General features: G+C 41.6%; 1 protein-coding gene across 1 annotated transcript in view; it reads left to right on the top strand.

Annotated features, from left to right (window-relative positions):
* The first annotated feature begins 10928 nt into the window (after nt 1-10928).
* LOC124722914 (protein obstructor-E-like) overlaps nt 10929-20401 on the top strand; it is an 84940-nt gene continuing 75467 nt past the window's right edge. Inside the window, exon 1 of the mRNA XM_047248065.1 lies at nt 10929-11034. Within this exon, the coding sequence (XP_047104021.1) occupies nt 10986-11034 (49 nt within the window). The 5' untranslated portion in view covers nt 10929-10985. The remainder of the gene's footprint in view (nt 11035-20401) is intronic.

The following is a 20401-nucleotide window of genomic DNA, read 5'->3' as shown; positions in this document are numbered from 1 at the left end:
AGATGTAGATGTAGATGTAGAACGCAAGAGCAGGCCGTGGTGGCCGTGCGGTTCTAGGCGCTCCAGTCCGGAGCCGCGCTGCTGCTACGGTCGCAGGTTCGAATCCTGCCTCGGGCGTGGGTGTGTGTGATGTCCTTAGGTTAGTTAGGTTTAAGTAGTTCTAAGTTCTAGGGGACTGATGACCACAGCAGTTGAGTCCCATAGTTCTCAGAGCCATTTTTTTTAGAACGCAAGAGCCATAACAGGTTGTACTCATGTTGAACAAATAAGAGGTACGTACGTCTGGAGGTCCCTTCCCTACACCTTGCTGTTGCAAACTTTGAATTAAGCAAACAGACACGTCAATGACTGGACAGACAGATCATCATTTCGCTCGATGTTGGAGATCTTGATCTTGGACTGTTCGCTGTTTCGATTTTACTTTTGTTTTCCTGTTATCATGCTTGATCTGTGTTCAGTTTTCGACGGACTATCCACTGACCCATCTTACCACTAAATGTGAGGGGATTACAATGGGGAGTTTCACTTGTCAGTGGGAAATTTCATTCACGGTGTTAAAGACAGCAAACTCTTTTTTACAATGACGGGAAGACAGCTAGTTTCATTTTGGTATAAAACATCTAGCGGAGGGGCCGTTAAAAACAGATCTATGCTTACGTAATTCTATTCTCGAACAAGGTCACGAGCGTTCCCTACTCCTAGCCTTGTTCAGTATGAGCTAGTACTCCGACTCTTAATGACCTCTATGCCGACGGGGCAGATCTTCCTGTCGGCAAGGTGAAAAGTGCTAAGAAATAGTGTTGCCATTTCTTAGTGAATAATATAGACTTTCGCAGCATTGTTTGAGCGTCATTCTGCGGTTGTGAGACACAGCTGACACACTAACGATAAACCAGTTCAATGCTTGCTAAGGCTAATGTTGAAAGTCTCGTTAAGCGGAAAGATACACTCGCTCTCCTTCCAGCCGCGCGCCTCAACTGGGTCAGTGCACTTCTCCCAGCGCCATTGTCCAGCGAACCACGAGGGAGAGAGCTCCAACTAGGCTGGAGTGAGCGACACAAATAATAACAAATTCTTTCTTCTTGGAATATCAGGGAGTTGCGTGAGCTTAATGACTTCTACATTATTTCATGTGCTACACCTCTCACTCAAGGTATATCGTCATTTCGAGTAACGTAGCATGTGTTTACAGAAACGTGTGCTTATTGTTAGAAGAAATATATCTGTAAACATAAAATCGATTATCATGTTGTAAGTAGGCTGTTTAGGTTTTTATGTTGGTAACGCCACGTAGCGCTCTGTATGAAAATCACTGACTGTGCTGTGTGCAGTCTGAGGCTGGTCGGCATTGTTGCAATATTTGCTATTGTAGTGTTGGGCAGTTAGATGTGAACAGCGCGTAGCGTTGTGCAGTTGGAGGTGAGCCGCCAGCAGTGGTGGATGTGGGGAGAGAGATGGCAGAATTTTAAGAGCGGAGGATCTGGACGTGTGTCCGCCAGAAAGAGTAAATTTGTAAGACTGGATGTCATGAACTGATATATATATATATATATATATATATATATATATATATATATATATATGCTTACGTAATTCTATTCTCGAACACGGTCACGAGCGTTCCCTACTCCTAGCCTTGTTCAGTATGAGCTAGTACTCCGACTCTTAATGTCCTCTATGCCGACGGGGCATATATATATATATATATATATATATATATATATATATATATATATATATATATACACTTTTGAACACTATTAAGGTAAATACATTGTTTGTTCTCTATCAAAATCTTTCATTTGCTAACTATGCCTATCAGTGGTTAGTGCCTTCAGTAGTTAGAATCTTTTATTTAGCTGGCAGTATTGGCGCTCGCTGTATTGCAGTAGTTCGAGTAACGAAGATTTTTGTGAGATAAATGATTCATGAAAGGTATAGGTTATTGTTAGTCAGGGCCATTCTTCTGCAGAGATTATTGAAAGTCAGATTGCGTTGCGCTAAAAATATTGTGTGTCAGTTTAGTGTTGATCAGAATAGGTAAAGAGCGAAATGTCTGAGTACGTTCTGTTCTGCTCAGCTGTTTGAAAATCAAATAATATAAGAGGTTTATCAGCACAATCATTCATAAATTTTTCTGAAGGGACGTTTCATAATCAAAAAATAGTCGTGCATGACGCGTGCCAAACTTCATTAAATTGGACACGCATTTTTACCCACTTTCATGACTGAAGTGTCGTTTAAACAACTGCTTATAAGGAAACATGGAGATTTATGGACTTTTCTGGAAAGATTGGCCAGCTGTTTTTGTGACAAAACTGCTCCAACAACCGAACTCTGCTTGTAAATTTGTTCTTATAGCCTCTACTTCTAACCGACCCAAAGGAAGTACAGTGAGGAAATAAAATCGCAACATCAAAATATATATAATGTAAAGTAGGTAACGTACGTAAGTGATTACCATTGCTTGGTCGTAGGTTAATGTAAGCACGATTAAGCCATTGCAAATGTGAAATGCTGTCACATTAATAACCAGTGTAACCGCCAGAATATTTAATGCAAGAATGCAAACGTGTATGCATTGTGTCGTACAGGTGCCGGATGTCAGTTTGTGGGATGGTGTACCATACCTCTTGCAATTGGTCGGTCAATACAGGGACGGTTAATGCTGGTTGTAGATAACACTGGAGATGTCGTTCGATGATGTACCATATGTGCTCGATTGGAGACAGATCTTGTGATCGAGGAGGCCAAGGCAACATGTCGACACTCCGTAGAGCATGTTGGCTTACAACAGTGGTATGTGGGCAAGAGTTGTCCTGTTGGAAAACACCCCCTGAAACGCTGCTCATGAATGGAAACACAACAGGACAAATCACCAGACTGATGCAGCCAGGGGTGTGGGATAAACACAGGAGTGCTCCTGCTGTCATACTAAATTGCGCCTCAGACCATAACTCGAGGTGTACGTTCAGTGTTTCTAGCACACAAATAGGTTGGTTGCAGGCCCTTAATTGGCCTCCTTCTAACCGACACACGGCCATCACTGATACCGATACAGAACCAGCGCTCAGCAGAAAAAACAGACCTTCACCCTGCCCCCCAATGAGCGCTCGCTTGACACTATTGAAGTCGTAAATGGCGGTGGTTTGGGGTCAGTGGAATGCATGCTACAAGGCGTCTGGCTCGGAATTGTCTTTTAAGAAACCGATTTGTAACAGTTCGCTCTATTACTGTAGTGTCAACTGCTGCTCAGATCACTGCTGCAGATGCAGTACGATGCGCCAGAACTACACGCTGAACACAATGGTCTTGCCGCTCGATAGTTGCGACCGTACATTCCTGTGACCACCACTGCCAGCCATCATGTACAGTAGCTACATTCCTCCTAAGTCTTTCTGCAATATCGCTGAAGGAACATCCAGTTTCTCGTAGCCCTATTGCACGACCTCGTTCAAACGCAGTGAGGTGTTAATAAAGGCGTCTTTGTCGCCTTAAAGCCATTCTTGACTAACATCAATTCACCACGTCCAATCTCAAAGGTAACTAGCGCTGGCGACCGTTACAGCGTGTATTTAAAGCGGACCTAATTTGCATTCTTATAGTGGCGCTACTACTGCCAGTCTTATGCTATTGGCGCGGAATTTGAATAGACATCTTTTAGATGCCGAAACACGCCTATCAACTTCCGTTTATGTCGCACAAATCCTTCTTGTTGTTGCGATTTTTCCCTCCGTGCATTTATACGGTAAGCCGAACCGTCAGCACACAGGGTTACAATTCAACGTGAGCATCAGGTACTGCACTTCAGATTTGTGAAGTCATTTTAAACAAAGCAGGAGATACACATTGAAAATCAAACAACTTGTCACTAACGGAAAGTCTATTTAGAGGTTTTGTAAATACTACACGAAGAGTATGAGTTGCTTGTATCTCATTTCACGGGAAAAGTTGGCGCAACGGGTGAAGCACTCAACTCGTGTTGGGGACGATCACGGTTCATATTTATGTCCTGCCATATTGATGTAGGCTGTCCATAAATGAATTTCTTCAACAAAGACAAGGACGAGTTCCCCGTTCATTCGTATTCAACTAATCTTTTATCCGTCTCTAATCCCCGTTACGATATCTTGTCAGGTTGGTACTCAACCGTTAACAATACCAAGGCGAGGTAATACATGCTCGACACTGTGGTTCTTATGTAAAATTATTTTTTGTTTATTCTCCTTTTAGTTCAGTATACCTTATTATACGTCTTTCAAGTGAGTACATTCTATCGTTGAAACGGAATATATCCATTTCAAAGTATGGTTTGCAAGATATGGGCAGTATTTAATATTGGTAATTTCATTTTTCAGGATAATCAGTAAGGAGAATCCCTTTTCATATATTCATTATCCCATATTCGCTTTTGGTTACATTAAACTATTATAGTTAATCCATCATATAAAATGTGCCGCACTCTCTCATATGATATGCTGATGATGTTAGCTATTTCGCATTACTATAACAGTTGATCGCTCTGTATAATATTGGGCATTTTTTCCAGGGCGTCTTTTACATGTGTCATTTTCGAGAGAAGTTCGACATATTTGATTTCAGCGGTGTGTTTCTTAACTACTGAAAATGATACGACCTACTTATAGACCTTCACAACTTTGTGTAGATTTGCTGGAAATAAACTGACCAAAACAAAAGAAATTTATGATAGCGTGATCCTATATTTTACGCATTTGAACAATGTAAAAACATGACCACTTCAAAACATCATCTAAACAAAAATATTGAGCATATCGAGCTAACACCTGGATTAACCTACGTTATTACGCAACATATACAAATACAAGAAAAATAAAAGTTCATTGATTTCAGTGCCGTCTGTGTAGTAAGCCCGAGAAATTGTCACCTCGCCCTGTTAATTTTTTGGTATAAAAGCATTGCAGTCAGCAAACTGCACAAAAGACAAAATTCTAAATAACTAACATTGAACAAATAATTCCATACTTACAACAAATAATTTATGATGTATGACAAATAATCAGTGGTTTGTTAGACATTGAATACAGTAATCTGTAAACTTCAATACTCGTTTAATGTAGTGTTATTATAAATGTAATCAAAAAGGAACGAAGCTTAGAGCTTAAAACCATGTCGCTATGGACGCAATGAAAAATTGTTAACATAAGAACCAAATGAGACATTAGAGATACACACAGTTGGTTTTAAAAAAATAGAAATTTTTTACTCCTCTGATACACGAACAAACGAGAAATAATGGTATGTAGCATCGCACAACTGATTGCCGAGGATGAACGTTGATTTCGCCGATAAATAAAAGTAGTCTGCAGTTTACTATACATGATTGGAAGAAGAAGGAAAATTGAGATTTATGGCCCCATCAAAGGTAACTCATTAAAGATGTACTTCAAACTCTGTTTGGACAAGGACGGAGCAGAAAATTGACGGCGGTCTTTTAAAGGAGTCTTCCCAGCATTCTCTTGAATAGTTTTAGAGAATTCACAGACAACCTACCTCTGGATGGCTGGACGAGGATCTCTCCAAACGTAATGCAATTCCTTATACACCGCATCACTTCTTCCAGCTTTGGTGTGCTGTGGGCATGATTTTGACCCTACAGATCAAAAATTACGAAAACCCAAACAGTCTGCGAAATTTATGAACCCATACATGTCGCAACCACTCTGCATACATGATTCGATAACTGTCGTCCTGTAACCACAGTCACATTGAAAAACGTATAGAAACATACACAGAGATCCAGCTACAGGAACCACGAAATTATTTTGGTACTTGATTATTTGCATACCGATGAACCCTGAGCTTTAAATCTCCATTGTAACAACTATAGCCATCAGGGGTACTACCAGCTGTTACGATTTTTGGTAAAAGGAGCGAGCTTGAAAGTTTATTTTTATGTATTTTTTAAGTTTATGCTGTCTGAATGTAATGTTTGATAGCCCGCATTCCAGTGAAGCACTTCAAGAGCCGATGATTTCCGTCTAACCAAGAAATAACAAAAAAATAAAAAAATGCAAGTCATGAACTCTGCATTGAAGGGCAAGTCAGTCCAGGACGAGAGTATATCTAAGGGGATGGAAACATCAACAACTTGAATATTGTCCTAAAAAGAAGGCAGTGCTAGAATTACGTAGGCATTTTTAGCTTGGAACTTCCGTAATTTTCCTGCGACTTTAAAATGAAACATGGCGTATGTTATAGTGAGGTAAGTAACATAATATCTGTAGTGTTATACAATAGCCTTCAAAGCACGTTTGTGTAATTTATTACAGAAGATTATAAGCCCAGATCGCATAAAAATACATAATGACTACTAGCTTTAGCGAAATTAAATCGCCATCTTCAGATCATTTGCATAGAAAAATATTTTACTGGGCCAATCCATTTCGTCGACTGCTCACACTAAGTGAACACAGACGTAACGTACATAAAGTAACACTTCTGGAAAATTGTAACATCAAACCAACATAAAATGAATGCAAATTCAAAGTTAACATACTTTATAGAGACGACATTCCATAGTATAGTCTCTCGTCATACAATAAAAGAATAACTGTGCGAAAAGTGTACAGTAGTCACAAATAAAATACATAAGAAATATATAAAGTCCTTTCATGTTGTGCCCTTGTTGACATCTGATAGGAAACTTATGAGACAACCATCAGAATACATTGTGTTTTGAGGCGCCACCAGGTGGCAGCAGTCTTTTGCAACATACTATTATAGCTTCGAAATAGAATGTAAAGAATTTGATATATTTATATATATATAAAAATCCACAAAAGTAAAGGGTTTATATACCTGATTTTCCAAATGTATACGAAAAATAGTTATTACAAAACTATTTTTACTCTATCTTATATCACTGCTGTGGTCGTTGTTACCAGATACATAAAGTGGTAAACTATTATCGTTGCATTAATAAAGTCTGATATATAAAAATTAAAAGTATGAAAACGATGTTGTGTGACTTTACTATACACGAGTGTAGAGGCTCGTATAGTAACGTGTTTTCAACGATCTGCTGACATGTGCTGGGTAGCTCGAGGTCTAGGTTATGGTCCAGTGTATAAGTCTGTTATCTGAGTCATGGTCTAGGTTACGATACGTGTTACATATTGACTCATTATACAGAAATTTCTGACCAAACTCCATGTTTAAATGTGAAAGGAGGGGGAAAAGCTGCAAGGTATAATCACAAAAACACTAGAGGTGACACGGCGTTATTATCTATAAAACACGCTGGTGTGCTCTATTTTAATCTATTGCAGCACCTTCCAACGTAATATCACGTACAATTATCTAACAGATGAGAATATATTTAAAAAAAAGTATCTATGCAGTACTCACAAAAAATTGCAAAGCTTACAATACCAGGTACCAGATTGCATTAACATCAATAAATGTACCATAAGTGGTGTTACCATTTTACAGTTTCACCTCATATGACGTGGTAGCGATAACATAGGCCATTGAACACAGCAAAGCTCGAGGTCTAGGTTTAACATGATACAATAAGACCCTGCAGAGGTGAATGTGAAGGTTCTACTGTGGCTGCATGTAACAGTCCTTAACGCAAGCAGAACTAACACTAACGGCTTGCCGGCCGGAGTGGCCGAGAGGTTCTAGGCACTACAGTCTGGAACTGCGCGACCGCTACGGTCGCAGGTTCGAATCCTGCCTCGGGTGATGTGTGTGATGTCCTTAGGTTAGTTAGGTTTAAGTAGTTCTAAGTTCTAGGGGACTGATGACCTCAGCAGTTAAGTCCCATAGTGCTCAGAGCCATTTGAACTAACGGCTTAGCTTGCCCTATGGTCGACAACATTTGTATTATCAAGCCTCAATATTTTAAAGCTTAGTTAGAGTAACTTTGTAGTTATAACTACTGAAAGACTAATCAGTGAAGTGACCTGCAATAGTGTTAGAGTGAACGTATGAGATGAACGAAAAATGTTCAGTGTCAAGTAGACACTTCGAATTCTTATACAACTATCCAGTTTTACGTTTCCCGTGGTTCCCCTGAATTACTTTAGACAAATATTGGGATAGTTTCTTGAATACGGCTACGGCAGACTTTCTTCCGTATCATTCTCCAGGCGAGTTGCTGCTTCGTCTCTAATATTCTATTCCCTGATGAGAAGTTAAGCTGTAGCTGTCCTATCGCTTCAGCAACTGTTCGCTCTGACGATTAACTCTTCAGTATTTATGAGACTGATGTTGGTATATTCATACTGCAGCATCGTATAAGCGGAATTGTAGATGTATCGTCAGAGAAAAAAATATTCCCCGTACGTAATTCTACGAGTATGTATTCTGTGGCATTTACTACTCATGTACTTTCTGCATTACGCTCTTATTACGTTAATACCTTCTCGCTCGACTCTGTGTACTGGCACTGCGGAGAAACAGAATACTGCGAGTCACCGCGGGTATTGCCCTAATAAGGACAGTAGAAGTGTCATCAAACATATTAGATTGGTGCATCAGTTCGAAGCGTTTTCGTTTTGCATGTTGATATTTTGGTTGTTATGGGCTTATTTATCGATTGACATTTTTCATTTTCAGTTCACTGTTGCTGTTTGAGTTTACATATTGTTATTTAATCGTAGGGAGATAGTGAGTGGAGATGTGAACGCTAGAAATTGGCGTGCCAAGTGGAGAAATCGGAAAATTTCCACCGTATTCTTCTGTCTGAGTTCAGCAGAGGCGTGACAGCAGTGGAGGCAGCGAGAAACATTTGTCCCTCGTATGGGGATAATGGCACTGGACAGGGCACAGTAAGATGGGTTTCTCGTTTTACGTAGGATCGTTTCAACATTAGTGACTCTCCAAGTTCAGGAAGACCTTCGGGGTGTGATGAAGAACATAAAAGCACTCCGTATTCAGGTCACAAGTGGCCCAACAGGACCATCCGACCGCCGTGTCATCCTGAGCTGAGGATGTGGATAGGAGGGGCGTGTGGTCAGCACACCGTTCTCCCGGTCGTTATTATGGTTTTATTTGACCTGAGCCGCTACTGTTCAGTCAAGTAGCACCTCTAAACATGGTTCAAATGGCTCTAAGCATTATGGGACTTAGCCGGCCGGTGTGGCCGTGCGGTTCTAGGCGCTTCAGTCTGGAACCGCGTGACCGCTACGGTCGCAGGTTCGAATAGTGCCTCGGGCATGGATGTGTGTGATGTCCTTAGGTTAGTTAGGTTTAAGTAGTTCTAAGTTCTAGCGGACTGATGACCACAGATGTTAAGTCCCATAGTGCTCAGAGCCATTTGAACCACTATGGGAGTTAACATCTGAGGTCATCAGTCCCATAGACTTAGAACTACTTAAACCTAACGAACCTAAGGACATCACACATATCCATGCCCGAGGCAGGATTCGAACCTTCGACCGTAGCAGCAGCGCGTTTCTGGACTGAATTGGACTGAAGCACCTAGAACCGCTCGACCACAGCGGGCAGCCGAGTAGCTCCTCAATTGGCATCACGAGGCTGAGTCATCTTTGTGGATTAAACGCATTAATGGACAAAGAGACATGTCAGTGTACTCGAGAACTGGCAAATGTGATGGAACTGTGATAATTCCACCATCGAGCAACATTTTCATGCAGAGGGGAAGGCGAAAAAATCGGGTGTATGGTTACCACATGCTCTAAGCCAAAATCACAAAACACAGCGGATGGCCATATATGCATCTCTGCTTGCTAATCATCAACTGGCTCGTGAACAATACCGATCATTCCTATGCTGTATCGTTACTGATGGTGAGAAACAGTGTCTTTACTCGTATACTAACATAAGAAAAAAAAGGTATGGTTGAGCTCAAACGAAGCTCTGTGCGCATCTACAAAAGATAATGTTATGCATCTGATGGAACAGAGACGGTGTAGTGTACTACAAATTGCGTCCCCGAGGTGTAAACATCCCCGTCTTGCAGACGCAGTCCGAGAACAACGACCAGGGAGATTGCGTGAAGTGTTGCTTCTCCACGATATCGCCCGCATTCTGCTAGACTGGCAAAAAAAGCTATACAGGACGTGGGTTGGGAATTCATTCCGCACCTAGCTTATTCATCTGATCTTGCGCCCTCTGATTTCACCTTTTCCGCTGTCTACCGAACAACCTTCGAGGAACTTCCTTTCCGGATGGGAATGAGCTCCGAAAATGGCTCGATGAGTTCTTCGTGTCAGAACCACGTGATTACAGTCACAGAATCGAAAAGTTGCCCCGCATTGGTAGACTTGTAAATAGTGAAGGAGAATATATTAGTGATGGCTATAGTCTCTGTTGTGCGTATTTGTTGTGTTTATTAAACTTCGGGAAAATGCTTGGAACTCATGCACCAACCCAATAATGTTACCTCCCGAACAAAGTACTCACAAGTGGTACTATTCCGAACCATCATGCATGGTGCTGACTTTCGATCCACGGCGCTATTAGCACGTTTCCGAGCTCGCTACAATTCAGTATAAGTTAAGCAGCTATGTAGTTAGTTCGGAAGTAAGAGAAGTTATGCAACGTGTTTCGTCAGGTAGCAGATTTCGTCCGGGTTACGAAGAGGCCAGTGCTGTTCCCTCCTCGATAGACCATCACACCCAGCCAGGAAGCTGTCCTGAAGCGGAAAAGAGTTTGCTTTATTCAAACAGCCAGTTGCGCCAACGGGAGTCACCTTGTGTAAGAGCCGGCGTTGTTTTTTCCCCCCTTTCTTTTTCGCCGATGAATTTTACGCATCGCGGACGTAGGCCGGAGCTCGGTTTTCTGAAACCCTCCAGGGACGGACTTTTCACTGGCGCTTCCCCGGTGGCCCACTTAGTAACCTCTCGAGCGCTAACCAATAGCCAGCGCCGGCGCGCCGTCCCGGCCAATGACGAGCGAGCGGGCGCGTAGCATGTTTCAGAAAAAGGCGGCGGCAGCACGCCAGCCACCGCAGTAGTGCTTAGTGCAACGCCGGCATGACGTTCCCCGCCAGCTCGCTCTTCGTAGTAGCGCTGCTCCTTGCAGGTAGGCATCCTCTTCCTGACCGTAAGGACCCTTACCGGTTCTCCATTTAGTAAAAGCGAAAGTTGTTAGTACGGCTCCTCACCTTCCGCCAGTCATCTCGCTAAAGTGCGTAACGCCGAAAGCTCTCTCACCCTAAAGAGAAAAATAAAATTCAGCACATTCGCTGTATGCATCTACTTTTGAGCCAGTATTAACAAATTACATGTTCAGGTTCTGAAACATAGTATCAGTTTCATCAGAAGCTGGACGTTTACTCTTAAATCTAACAGGAACTGTGCATTGGTAGTTCTTGTGTATAGCAGCCTGCTAATTTTGGTCGATGCCTTGCGTCAGAAAACTCTAGTTCCTCTCTCCAATGTACTCACCGTGCAGAAATCTACAGAGGCTGGAAATGTTGGAAGAAGACCTCCACAATGCGTGACATTCTAGAGCATGTTACAGAGTTGTTCTAAAAATTCGCATAGTAGCTGTGGAATGCCTGTAACTGGAAATGTATACTGCGCATGATGCGATTACTTGCCTACGTTAGTACTAGAAATGCAATGCAATAACTTTCAGGTACACCCCGGATAGCTTCCCAATAATTTACATCTTTATTTCGCAAGGAGCGCGTGAGCTCTCTCACAAAGTTTCCCAAAGAACGTCTGTAACGCCGGCCGGGGTGGCCGAACGGTTCTAGGCGCTACAGTCTGGAACCGCGCGACCGCTACGGTCGCAGGTTCGAATCCTGCCTCGGGCATGGATATGTGTAATGTTCTTAGGTTAGTTAGGTTTAATTAGTTCTAAGTTCTAGGGGACTGATGACCTTAGCAGTTAAGTCCCATAGTGCTCAGAGCCATTTGAACCATTTTGAAAGTCTGTAACTTTTGGTCAAACTTTCTCGAGCGTCGCCAGAAGATGAGAATGATACTCATCGAAATGTCGCGGAATTTGAACGCAGCCACCCGGATGGAAGCCCGAGAGGATTTCATCAGCAGTAACTCCGTGAAAGCTTACATTCACATGTCTCTGACTTTTCACCCGATGTTCACCTCCTGACAAAACAGTCGGTATATGATAGGGCGATTTCTAAATTCCCTGAATATTCTTCGTTGATCCTTTTTGATGGTGGTCCCACGCAATTAAAAACGACACAGTGACATATTTCGCAAGAGTTTTACGTATTAAAACTGCAGATAAGCTGTACTGTATTCACAACTGCGTCGCGAAATTGGAAGTCTGATTAATGTTTTCGCACCGTTTCACATACAGAGAAATTTGATTGTGGGGTTTCATTGCGTCGTCTATAATCGAACAAAGTTTCGTTTTCTCCCACCAATTCATCTCTTTTTTCCCACAATTTAATAACAAATAAAGTAAACTATCACACATTTCACGAAGGTGAATATTTATTGCCTGTCATATATTGTTGCATCAAAACATTACTGTAATCATAGTACATTTCTGCTCGGCTATGACAGTATAAAACAAGCTTTAATTAATGAAGCACGATAGCCTTATCCTCCAGCATTCAGGAATTACTTAATATCTCGAACTAGCAATGCTTTTGTCCTCAATGAAAATCTCCTTGTTGCAGTTACAGTGTATTTAAACCAGTAATATAGCAAATTCGGAGGTGTTTCACTGAAAACAGCTCTTATTTATCCATACAAAGCCGATCCCCTCTCATCACGACCGATCGCTTCATCTTTAGGAGTTGCATTACCAATGAGTTACCAACATGTGCACTGCATTTGAAGACTTGCCGTTTTACGAGACATTAAATTAGTTAAATTTCGAATCCATTTACTCAGCGAAGGTACTTCGTGTCCTAGTTTACCGTGGGAATTAACACTATTGAACATGGAAATTATTTCTGTGGTCTGATAAGGGCTGTTCTTTTCAAAGAAACAACAAACCAGCAGTCATTTGGACCGGACATCAGAGGTTCTGCTAACAACCAGGTACACAGACTAGCAGTTCCCGTGTACAAGGCTAGCTAGCTAGCACTCTGGCATTACGCCAGTCCAATGGGTCGCACCGGGAGATTTCTCAAGACGTAGACAGCCAGTAGTCTAAGAGTGCCATATAAACTTCATCGAGTATATAAGACAATGTTTTATGTCATTATCTGGCTCTTATACACAATGTAAAAACTTTACCTCGATACCATGGAATATTTTGAGGCCCTCGTATCTGCTATCATAGACGTGCTTGTCTGTATCATTTTTTTATGACTCCTTAGGTCATGAAAGTAATTTGCCAATGAAAAGAGCTTCTCAAGCACTTATAAGGTGCATCAGGTATATGCTTTAATGTCATGTTGATTGTTCCCCTAATCATTGTTGACCTGAGGCTAAAAGCTAATCTTAATATTACATTTCGCCGGCCTGTGTGGCCGAGAGGTTCTAGGCGCTACAGACTGGAACCGCGCGACCGCTACGGTTGTAGGTTCGAATCCTGCCTCGGACATTGATGTGTGTGATGTCCTTAGGTTAGTTAGGTTTAAGTAGTTCCAAGTTATAGGAGACTGATGACCTGAGATGCTAAGTCCTATAGTGCTCAGAGCCATTTGAACCATAATCTTACATTTCCATGCAACAGGTCCGTATCTGAAACTTCGAGATGGAGATATCCCGTCTACGTAACGCAATGCTGACCTTAATTGACGATCGGTACATGGACCAATTTTTGCGTCATAATGCGACGGATATTCTGATCAATAGTATGATTAAATTAAATACAGAAAATAGTGAAATGACCTTCTACACGCAAGATAAAAAGTCGAAGACGACTGCGTCATCCGTAGCGTGGATGTTGCCTCCTAAAATATTTTGTTTCTCCTTAAAAGAGGTGGAGATTTGCTTCATCATCTTTAGCAACATGTGCACGTAAAACGGGAAAACCCTTGTAAGCTAACCATACCACACCTTATTTTCTACATGTGCGAAATGCTTTTGGTTTTACTTGTGCAGCCACGCCTTCCAACAGCGAGAAAAACAAGGTTAGAGACTACGAAGGGACGCATGCGCGATAGAAAGAAGCCCATATAGTATTTGAACCGAGGGCGTGGTGCAGTAATTACGACACTGGAGTCGTATTCGCAGTGTACAAATCCCCACCCGTCGATCCTGATGTAGGGAGTCTGTGAATTCCCCAAATATCTTCAACCGAAAGCCGGAGGATACCTTAAAGAGCTTATGGCCATTTCTTTTCTGAACTACTACACCGTCTCTAAAGACAGCAACATAGACAATATTTCTAGCTCTAACCTTCCCGTTTTTTGTACTTGCAAACTTAGTTCTATTTTTCTCCCAGAAATGCGTGTTAAAAATACGTTCATCCTGAGAAGCATCACATTTATTAAGTAATTTTTTTGGGTGGATGGAGCGTGTGTGGGAAGTGGGGGAGTAGGATGGGGGAGGAAGAGAGGTTCCGTAGGTAGTAGGAATCTGCAAGTCATCGTGAAACAAGGAGATCGAAGGTTAGAATTTAACGTCTCACTGGCTTTGGAATCATTTGAGTAAGAGCCAGTAGCTCACTTAGGCTGGAATAGCGGATTGACAGTTGCTTGGGGGTCATCCCAATAGTCCCTGTAAGTTAGGAAGACTACACGAAGTAACGTCGTCCACTGGACAGCTAAACCGCGCTCCTTCTCAATGCGAATCCAGTATCATTCTAGACAATCACGCGAGATACTGGCGTTAATACATCGTAGATGGGATTTAACACGATTCAGCAACACTTCTGTCTTTCTCTGCCAGACTCGCGCTCTCATGAGCGCAAAGCACTCTTCTGAAATTGGAAACCATCGAGGTAGAAGTTCAAGTCTAGTTTAACTATTTTAGTTCTGTCACACATGCATTCAGACGATAAATTCAGATGCATAAATTCAGACGATAATACAAAATTGGGAAGGTTCGATTATTGTTGCATATCGAGTGGGATAGAAGAGAAGTCTGAAGAAATGCCTTAGACTCGACTGTAAGTCGGTGATGAACGTGCACATTCCAGAATTGTAACGAAGCACTATAAAAAATAATATTTCCAAATATATACCTTGAATACCATTCGTAGACGTTAGTTTCACAAACATAGGAAATCCTGCTCTCTATAGAAGCGAAAAGGCACAATTCAATGAAGTTATCACGGCATTCAAAGTTAAGTTCGCATCGGTGTCAATGAGTGGCAGTCTATTTGTTCAAGTTTAAGATACATATCAGCTTTCTTCTGCCTCTAGGTTTTTAGTGAACTGTTCACCCTTTTTCTGCTATTAGCGCGACCGTTCTCATGAAAAATAAATTTATTTGAACAAGATCGCTTTTCTGTCGTTTTAGTTGACACATTTCTCATTGTAGCTCTGTTACCCATGTCTCACAAGCCCTGTAGCGTACTCTGATCACACTGCCTTCATTCATCAGGTATTTTTCCATTTGAAGGAAATGGAAAAATTCTTGGTTTTTTTGTATGTCCCTGTTCCCTGTTACTCATTACTTTCCTCTCCCATTTTGCGAATAGAAAGAGGTAAAACTGACCTCATGCTCTAATACGCACCCCAAACATCTATTACCTTGTATTCACGCTCGTTACGCGATATATATGGTAGACAAAGCAGAACTCTTTTGCAGATTTTCTGAGTAATCGTTCCATAAATTTATGCAATAGCGGTGTGCGAGGAGAACATCACTATAACCATAAATTTGTTGAATGAAGGCGACATCTAGTCAGTCAGTATGTAATATTTATTAAATCCTCTTTTCAGTCACTGAAAAAAGGGCTAAGTAAATAGTACAGCCTGAGTCAACAAAATGTCGCTGTTCTTTAGCGTATTCCACGTACGGCCGCGTCTCCTGAAAACTCTCGTACTGACTAAACTGGTTTTATCAGCATACCTCTAAACGCTTTCTACGTTCTCCTTCAAGTCGGCCTGATGAGAATTACAAATATTTGAACAGCGCTGAATAACAGATCCCATCAAATGTACGTGTGCGTGATTCGCAGTAATTTTCAGAACTCTACCAATTGATCGAAGTCCGTCCACCCCTACTGCAAAAGTTCTTCTTGCTCATTTCACTTCATATCTCTGTTATTCTTCGATTTGCCAGTAAAAACCCTTGTCAGTAAAGAAATTGAATATTAGAAGATATTTCATCCGTATTTATGCACATTTATTATTCAGTACTCCAAGTTGTAATTTTGTCTAGACTACTCTGACGATACTTATTTAACAATCGTGGAGGAATAATACAAGCAGAGAATATTCTGAAAATGTCCCTTATTTTCTCTGATAAGTCGTATACAAATAAGGGGAACATTAACTGTCCTATCACGCTCTCTTTGGACAAACCCGACACTATCTTTCTTTCTAATGAACTTTCGCAGACATTCTTGACAATAATATGACGAATTCGAGACAAAGGGACAGTTGAGGTGATTCTTGGTACAAACTCTGGTTCCTATGCCCAAGCTTTAATTTTTTCTAGGCTTTTCCAAATAACTCCAGCTGAATATTCGAATGGTTCTATTCCATCATCCATCCTCCCCACACTAACCTATCGCAGTTCCTCCAATATTCCCACTATAGGTGGCTGGCAGATAGATTGAGCTCAGGAATTTGTTATGGTATTGATATAGAAACTGTCTGTGTGTTGGCTTTTGATAGTTCGCGAAACGATCTAGCTTATTTAGAGTATAACTTAAATAGAGATATATAACTTAATAAATAGAGTTGAGATTCAAAACGAAACCACGTAGAACTCTCCGTTCGTTGATTCATCTCGCTGAGGATATTTTCAACGTGCCACTCCAAGACTATGGCAAACGACTACTGAGTGGCTTCCACTTTCCTGTCGTTTTTCTCGTTTGCACTGCAGCCGTGATTGTTGGTTCGTTTTCACTGATTTACCATCACACCAATACTTCCATTATCTGTTATTTAAGTATGCGCCGTTAGATTATCTACTAGTGTTTTACTCATTATTCACAGCAGCCACGAGAAATACACTTGGAGCTATATAACTGGACAGCGGGAGCGTTCATGAACGAGGACTGACGTGAAAGTAGTTCATTGAGTGAAACGAAGCCTTTCCCTGCCCTGTTACTGCTGCCCGCTCTGTTCTTATGACCCACTGTTCTCCTAGCTCACTTGTCGAGGGCTATTTTATCCCTGTCATAGACAACAAGGATCCCTCAGCTCGTCTGTCTTCTTTGCCACTGCTAGCGCTCATACGAATTTGAGTGGAAGGATCCCTGCATGTTTTTTATCGTACATAGGGTAGCAGATGTCTCCTTTCAGGTACAGTTTGAAAAGGAAGAATTGTTACACATTTACATACCGTCTACATCGAGATCATTAACGATGAGCAAACAGCTCAGTTGAAATAGGATGGTAGAGAGATTTAGCCGCAGCCTTGGTGGAGCTGTGCTGACTATTCACCTAAAGCGATTTGGTGAAGGCATGGGAAATTTAAGTCAGAATGGCCAGACGAGTATTTGCACCTAGCTACTCTAGAATGTATGCTCAGTGACTTCAGTACTGTGCCATATCGCTTGGCTGAAGAGAACGAAATTATTTTACGAATGCTCTGGCCTTTGATTTCCTACAGAAATCGGGGTGGATGTCGGAATTAATGTACAATTTCCTACTGGACTTTTATATCCTCCGAGTAGACATCTAATATCATCTGGATCCGTACCTCCATCAAAGACTTATAACCTTCATGTCACGACGAAATTAAACAGTTTTTTTACCATAATTGACCCAACATGCTATTGCGCTGGTGGACATAGATTCCTGGCAAATCATTATACATGGACATCAAATATGACTTCCTTTTAATTTGACCGAAAGAAACTGAGGCATTTTATTAACTCTGTTTCGCAGTAGGATCCGCAGTACATAGATCACTATTTCATTTCCCAATTCCACTTATATGACGTATAGTGGAACTTACATCCTACTCTTATTATTTGTGTGTAATTTGTGCATGTTGTTTTTTGACTATTTTATTTACCGACTGGAGTAATATCTATATATGGCTTAAAAACAAATAGAATACATAAGTTCGACATACGTTCTTCATTGTCTCCGCTGGACGGGAAACAGAACTAGTAGAAACTATTTAGTTCCAAGCTCCTGCTAAACACATTCGATATCCTATCAGATGAGAGGCATTATTGTCCATGTCCCATTGACGACTAAACGTTCACAGATGAGCACATACACAGGGTGATCCAAAATTAATTGCACACACGTCGTGGATGTAATGTAAGCATCAAAATAAGACTAAAATGGCTGCAGGAGCTGGCAAATTTAGACTACCCTTGATGTCAGAGTTTCTGTCAGTGGTTACTCTAGCGTCATGCTGCTGATCCAGTGTTCGGTCGTCGGGTTCTGCTTATGGATGAGAGCCTCTTTACTCGTGCGGGTATCGTGAACGCTCATAACATATACGTGTGGGTGTTTGAGAATCATCGCGTAGTTACAGTAAGAGGATATCACCATCGTTTTGCACTTAACGTTTCGTGTAGTATTGTGGACAATCATTTCCTCGGACCGCATGTTATTCTACAGTGCCTAACTGGCAGAATATATCGACAGATTTTGGAACATGAATGGGCTGGTTTGCTTCATGATGTCCCATTCGCTGCACGAAACAACTTAACCTTTACGTACGACGGTGCCCCAGGCAAGAGAGTAGCCCAGTGTTGCTTATCCCGATAAGTGAGTAGGCCGTGCAGAACCTGTTGCTTGGCCCACCAGATCTCCGGATCTTAACCTCCTGCACTTCTACCTTAGGGGCCGTCTCTAGAAACTCATGTATGGTATGGAAGTTGAGAATGTAGCACAACTATAGTAACTACCTGAAAATGCATGTTGAAGTGTGCAGAATTTGATAAACGGAGCCTGCAACGTTCCGAGAGCGGGAAGGCATCGAGCACGTCACTGTCTTCGTCTATATGGATATCATTTTGAATATATTCTGGGGAAAATTACAGAACATAGTTGTGCTGAATTTCGAATACCTTAGTGTCGTTGCTTTCTGAGAAGAATTGCTTTTGTGATCCCTACTCTACTGCATATCTCGGAAATAAAGAAATTTCACACAAAACTTTATTTCACATTTTACTCTTACTTTGGTGCACACATTACACTTGCGAAGTGAGTACAGTTACTTTTGAATCACCCTGTAGATGTCTGAGCCGTCCTCCGACTTAATAAAGCTCTGATTCATAAAAGAGCCTCACATCACCAAGCGTTTTAATAAAGACAGTCGACTGAGAAGCAGCATCAATTCGGATACTAGTCGCTGTCTCATCGCAGCATTAGCTGGCACAACGGACGCCAGTATGACAAACACGGATCCGTTGCGGATGTCATAAGAACTGGCGACCGTGAAGGATAAACGTTATTGAAGTTTGTCAAGGTCGTATGGTGAACGGTGCTGATGGATGCACTCCGCTATTAAGGAGGCTGTGGTCATCCCTGCCGTCATGCTTCAGAGGAAGGCTGACGTCACGCACACTTATTGAAAGAAGAGCTTGGCATTGGTGGCCGCCTGCTTGCAAACTGAAACCAGTTTCTGCTCATTCTGATTACGAAACCTCAAGGGACTGGCAAGGCCTTCGGATTGTCCCGCAATTCACCTGCTGCTCTTCGGAGAACTAAAATTAGCTGAGCTCATTGTTGAACGATGGCCCGCGCAACTTCGTGTGCGTGACAGATGAACGAAGACAAACAATCATTCATTGGTCTGTGGGTGAGGTAACGTTTAAATCTCTGCACGCACCGAAGGATTTCTGAAGGAACCCAAGATTAGCTATGGACTAGGGAAGCCCTAAGAAGACTTAGAACAATAGTAATCCTTTTGTTTTGAAATAGGCAATTGGCAAAAAAAGAACCATAATTGTTCTCATAAAGTAAACCTTCCATAACGCACTGCTAAAAGGACTCGTCAGCTGGCTCAAATGCATCACACTGGCCGTTTCTTGCACGCATCTACCATCGTGGTATACAGTGCCAACCTCACTTACAAATTTCAAATTAATTAATAATTAACATACAAGATATTTAAAAAGTGTCACAAATTCCTACTGGACTCACTCTTTGAAGTTCTGAAGGTAGCGGGGGTAAAATGCAGGGAGCGAATGGCTATTTACAACTTGTACCGAAATCAAACGGCAGTCGAGGGGCATGAAAGGGAAGTAATGGTTGTGGAGGAAGCGAGACAGGATTGTAGCCTATCCCTGACGTTATTCAAACTGAACACTGAGCAAACAGTCACTAAAAATAAAGAAAAATTTGGAGGAGGAAATAAAGTTCAGGGTGAAGAAACAAAAACTTTGAATTGTAATTCTGTCAGACACAGCAATGGACTTGGAAGAGCAT

Source organism: Schistocerca piceifrons, chromosome X (assembly GCF_021461385.2).
Source record: "Schistocerca piceifrons isolate TAMUIC-IGC-003096 chromosome X, iqSchPice1.1, whole genome shotgun sequence".
NCBI classification, from domain to species: Eukaryota; Metazoa; Arthropoda; class Insecta; order Orthoptera; family Acrididae; genus Schistocerca; species Schistocerca piceifrons.
Note: the sequence above shows the minus strand (reverse complement) of the source record. Positions and strands in the feature narration are given on the sequence as shown.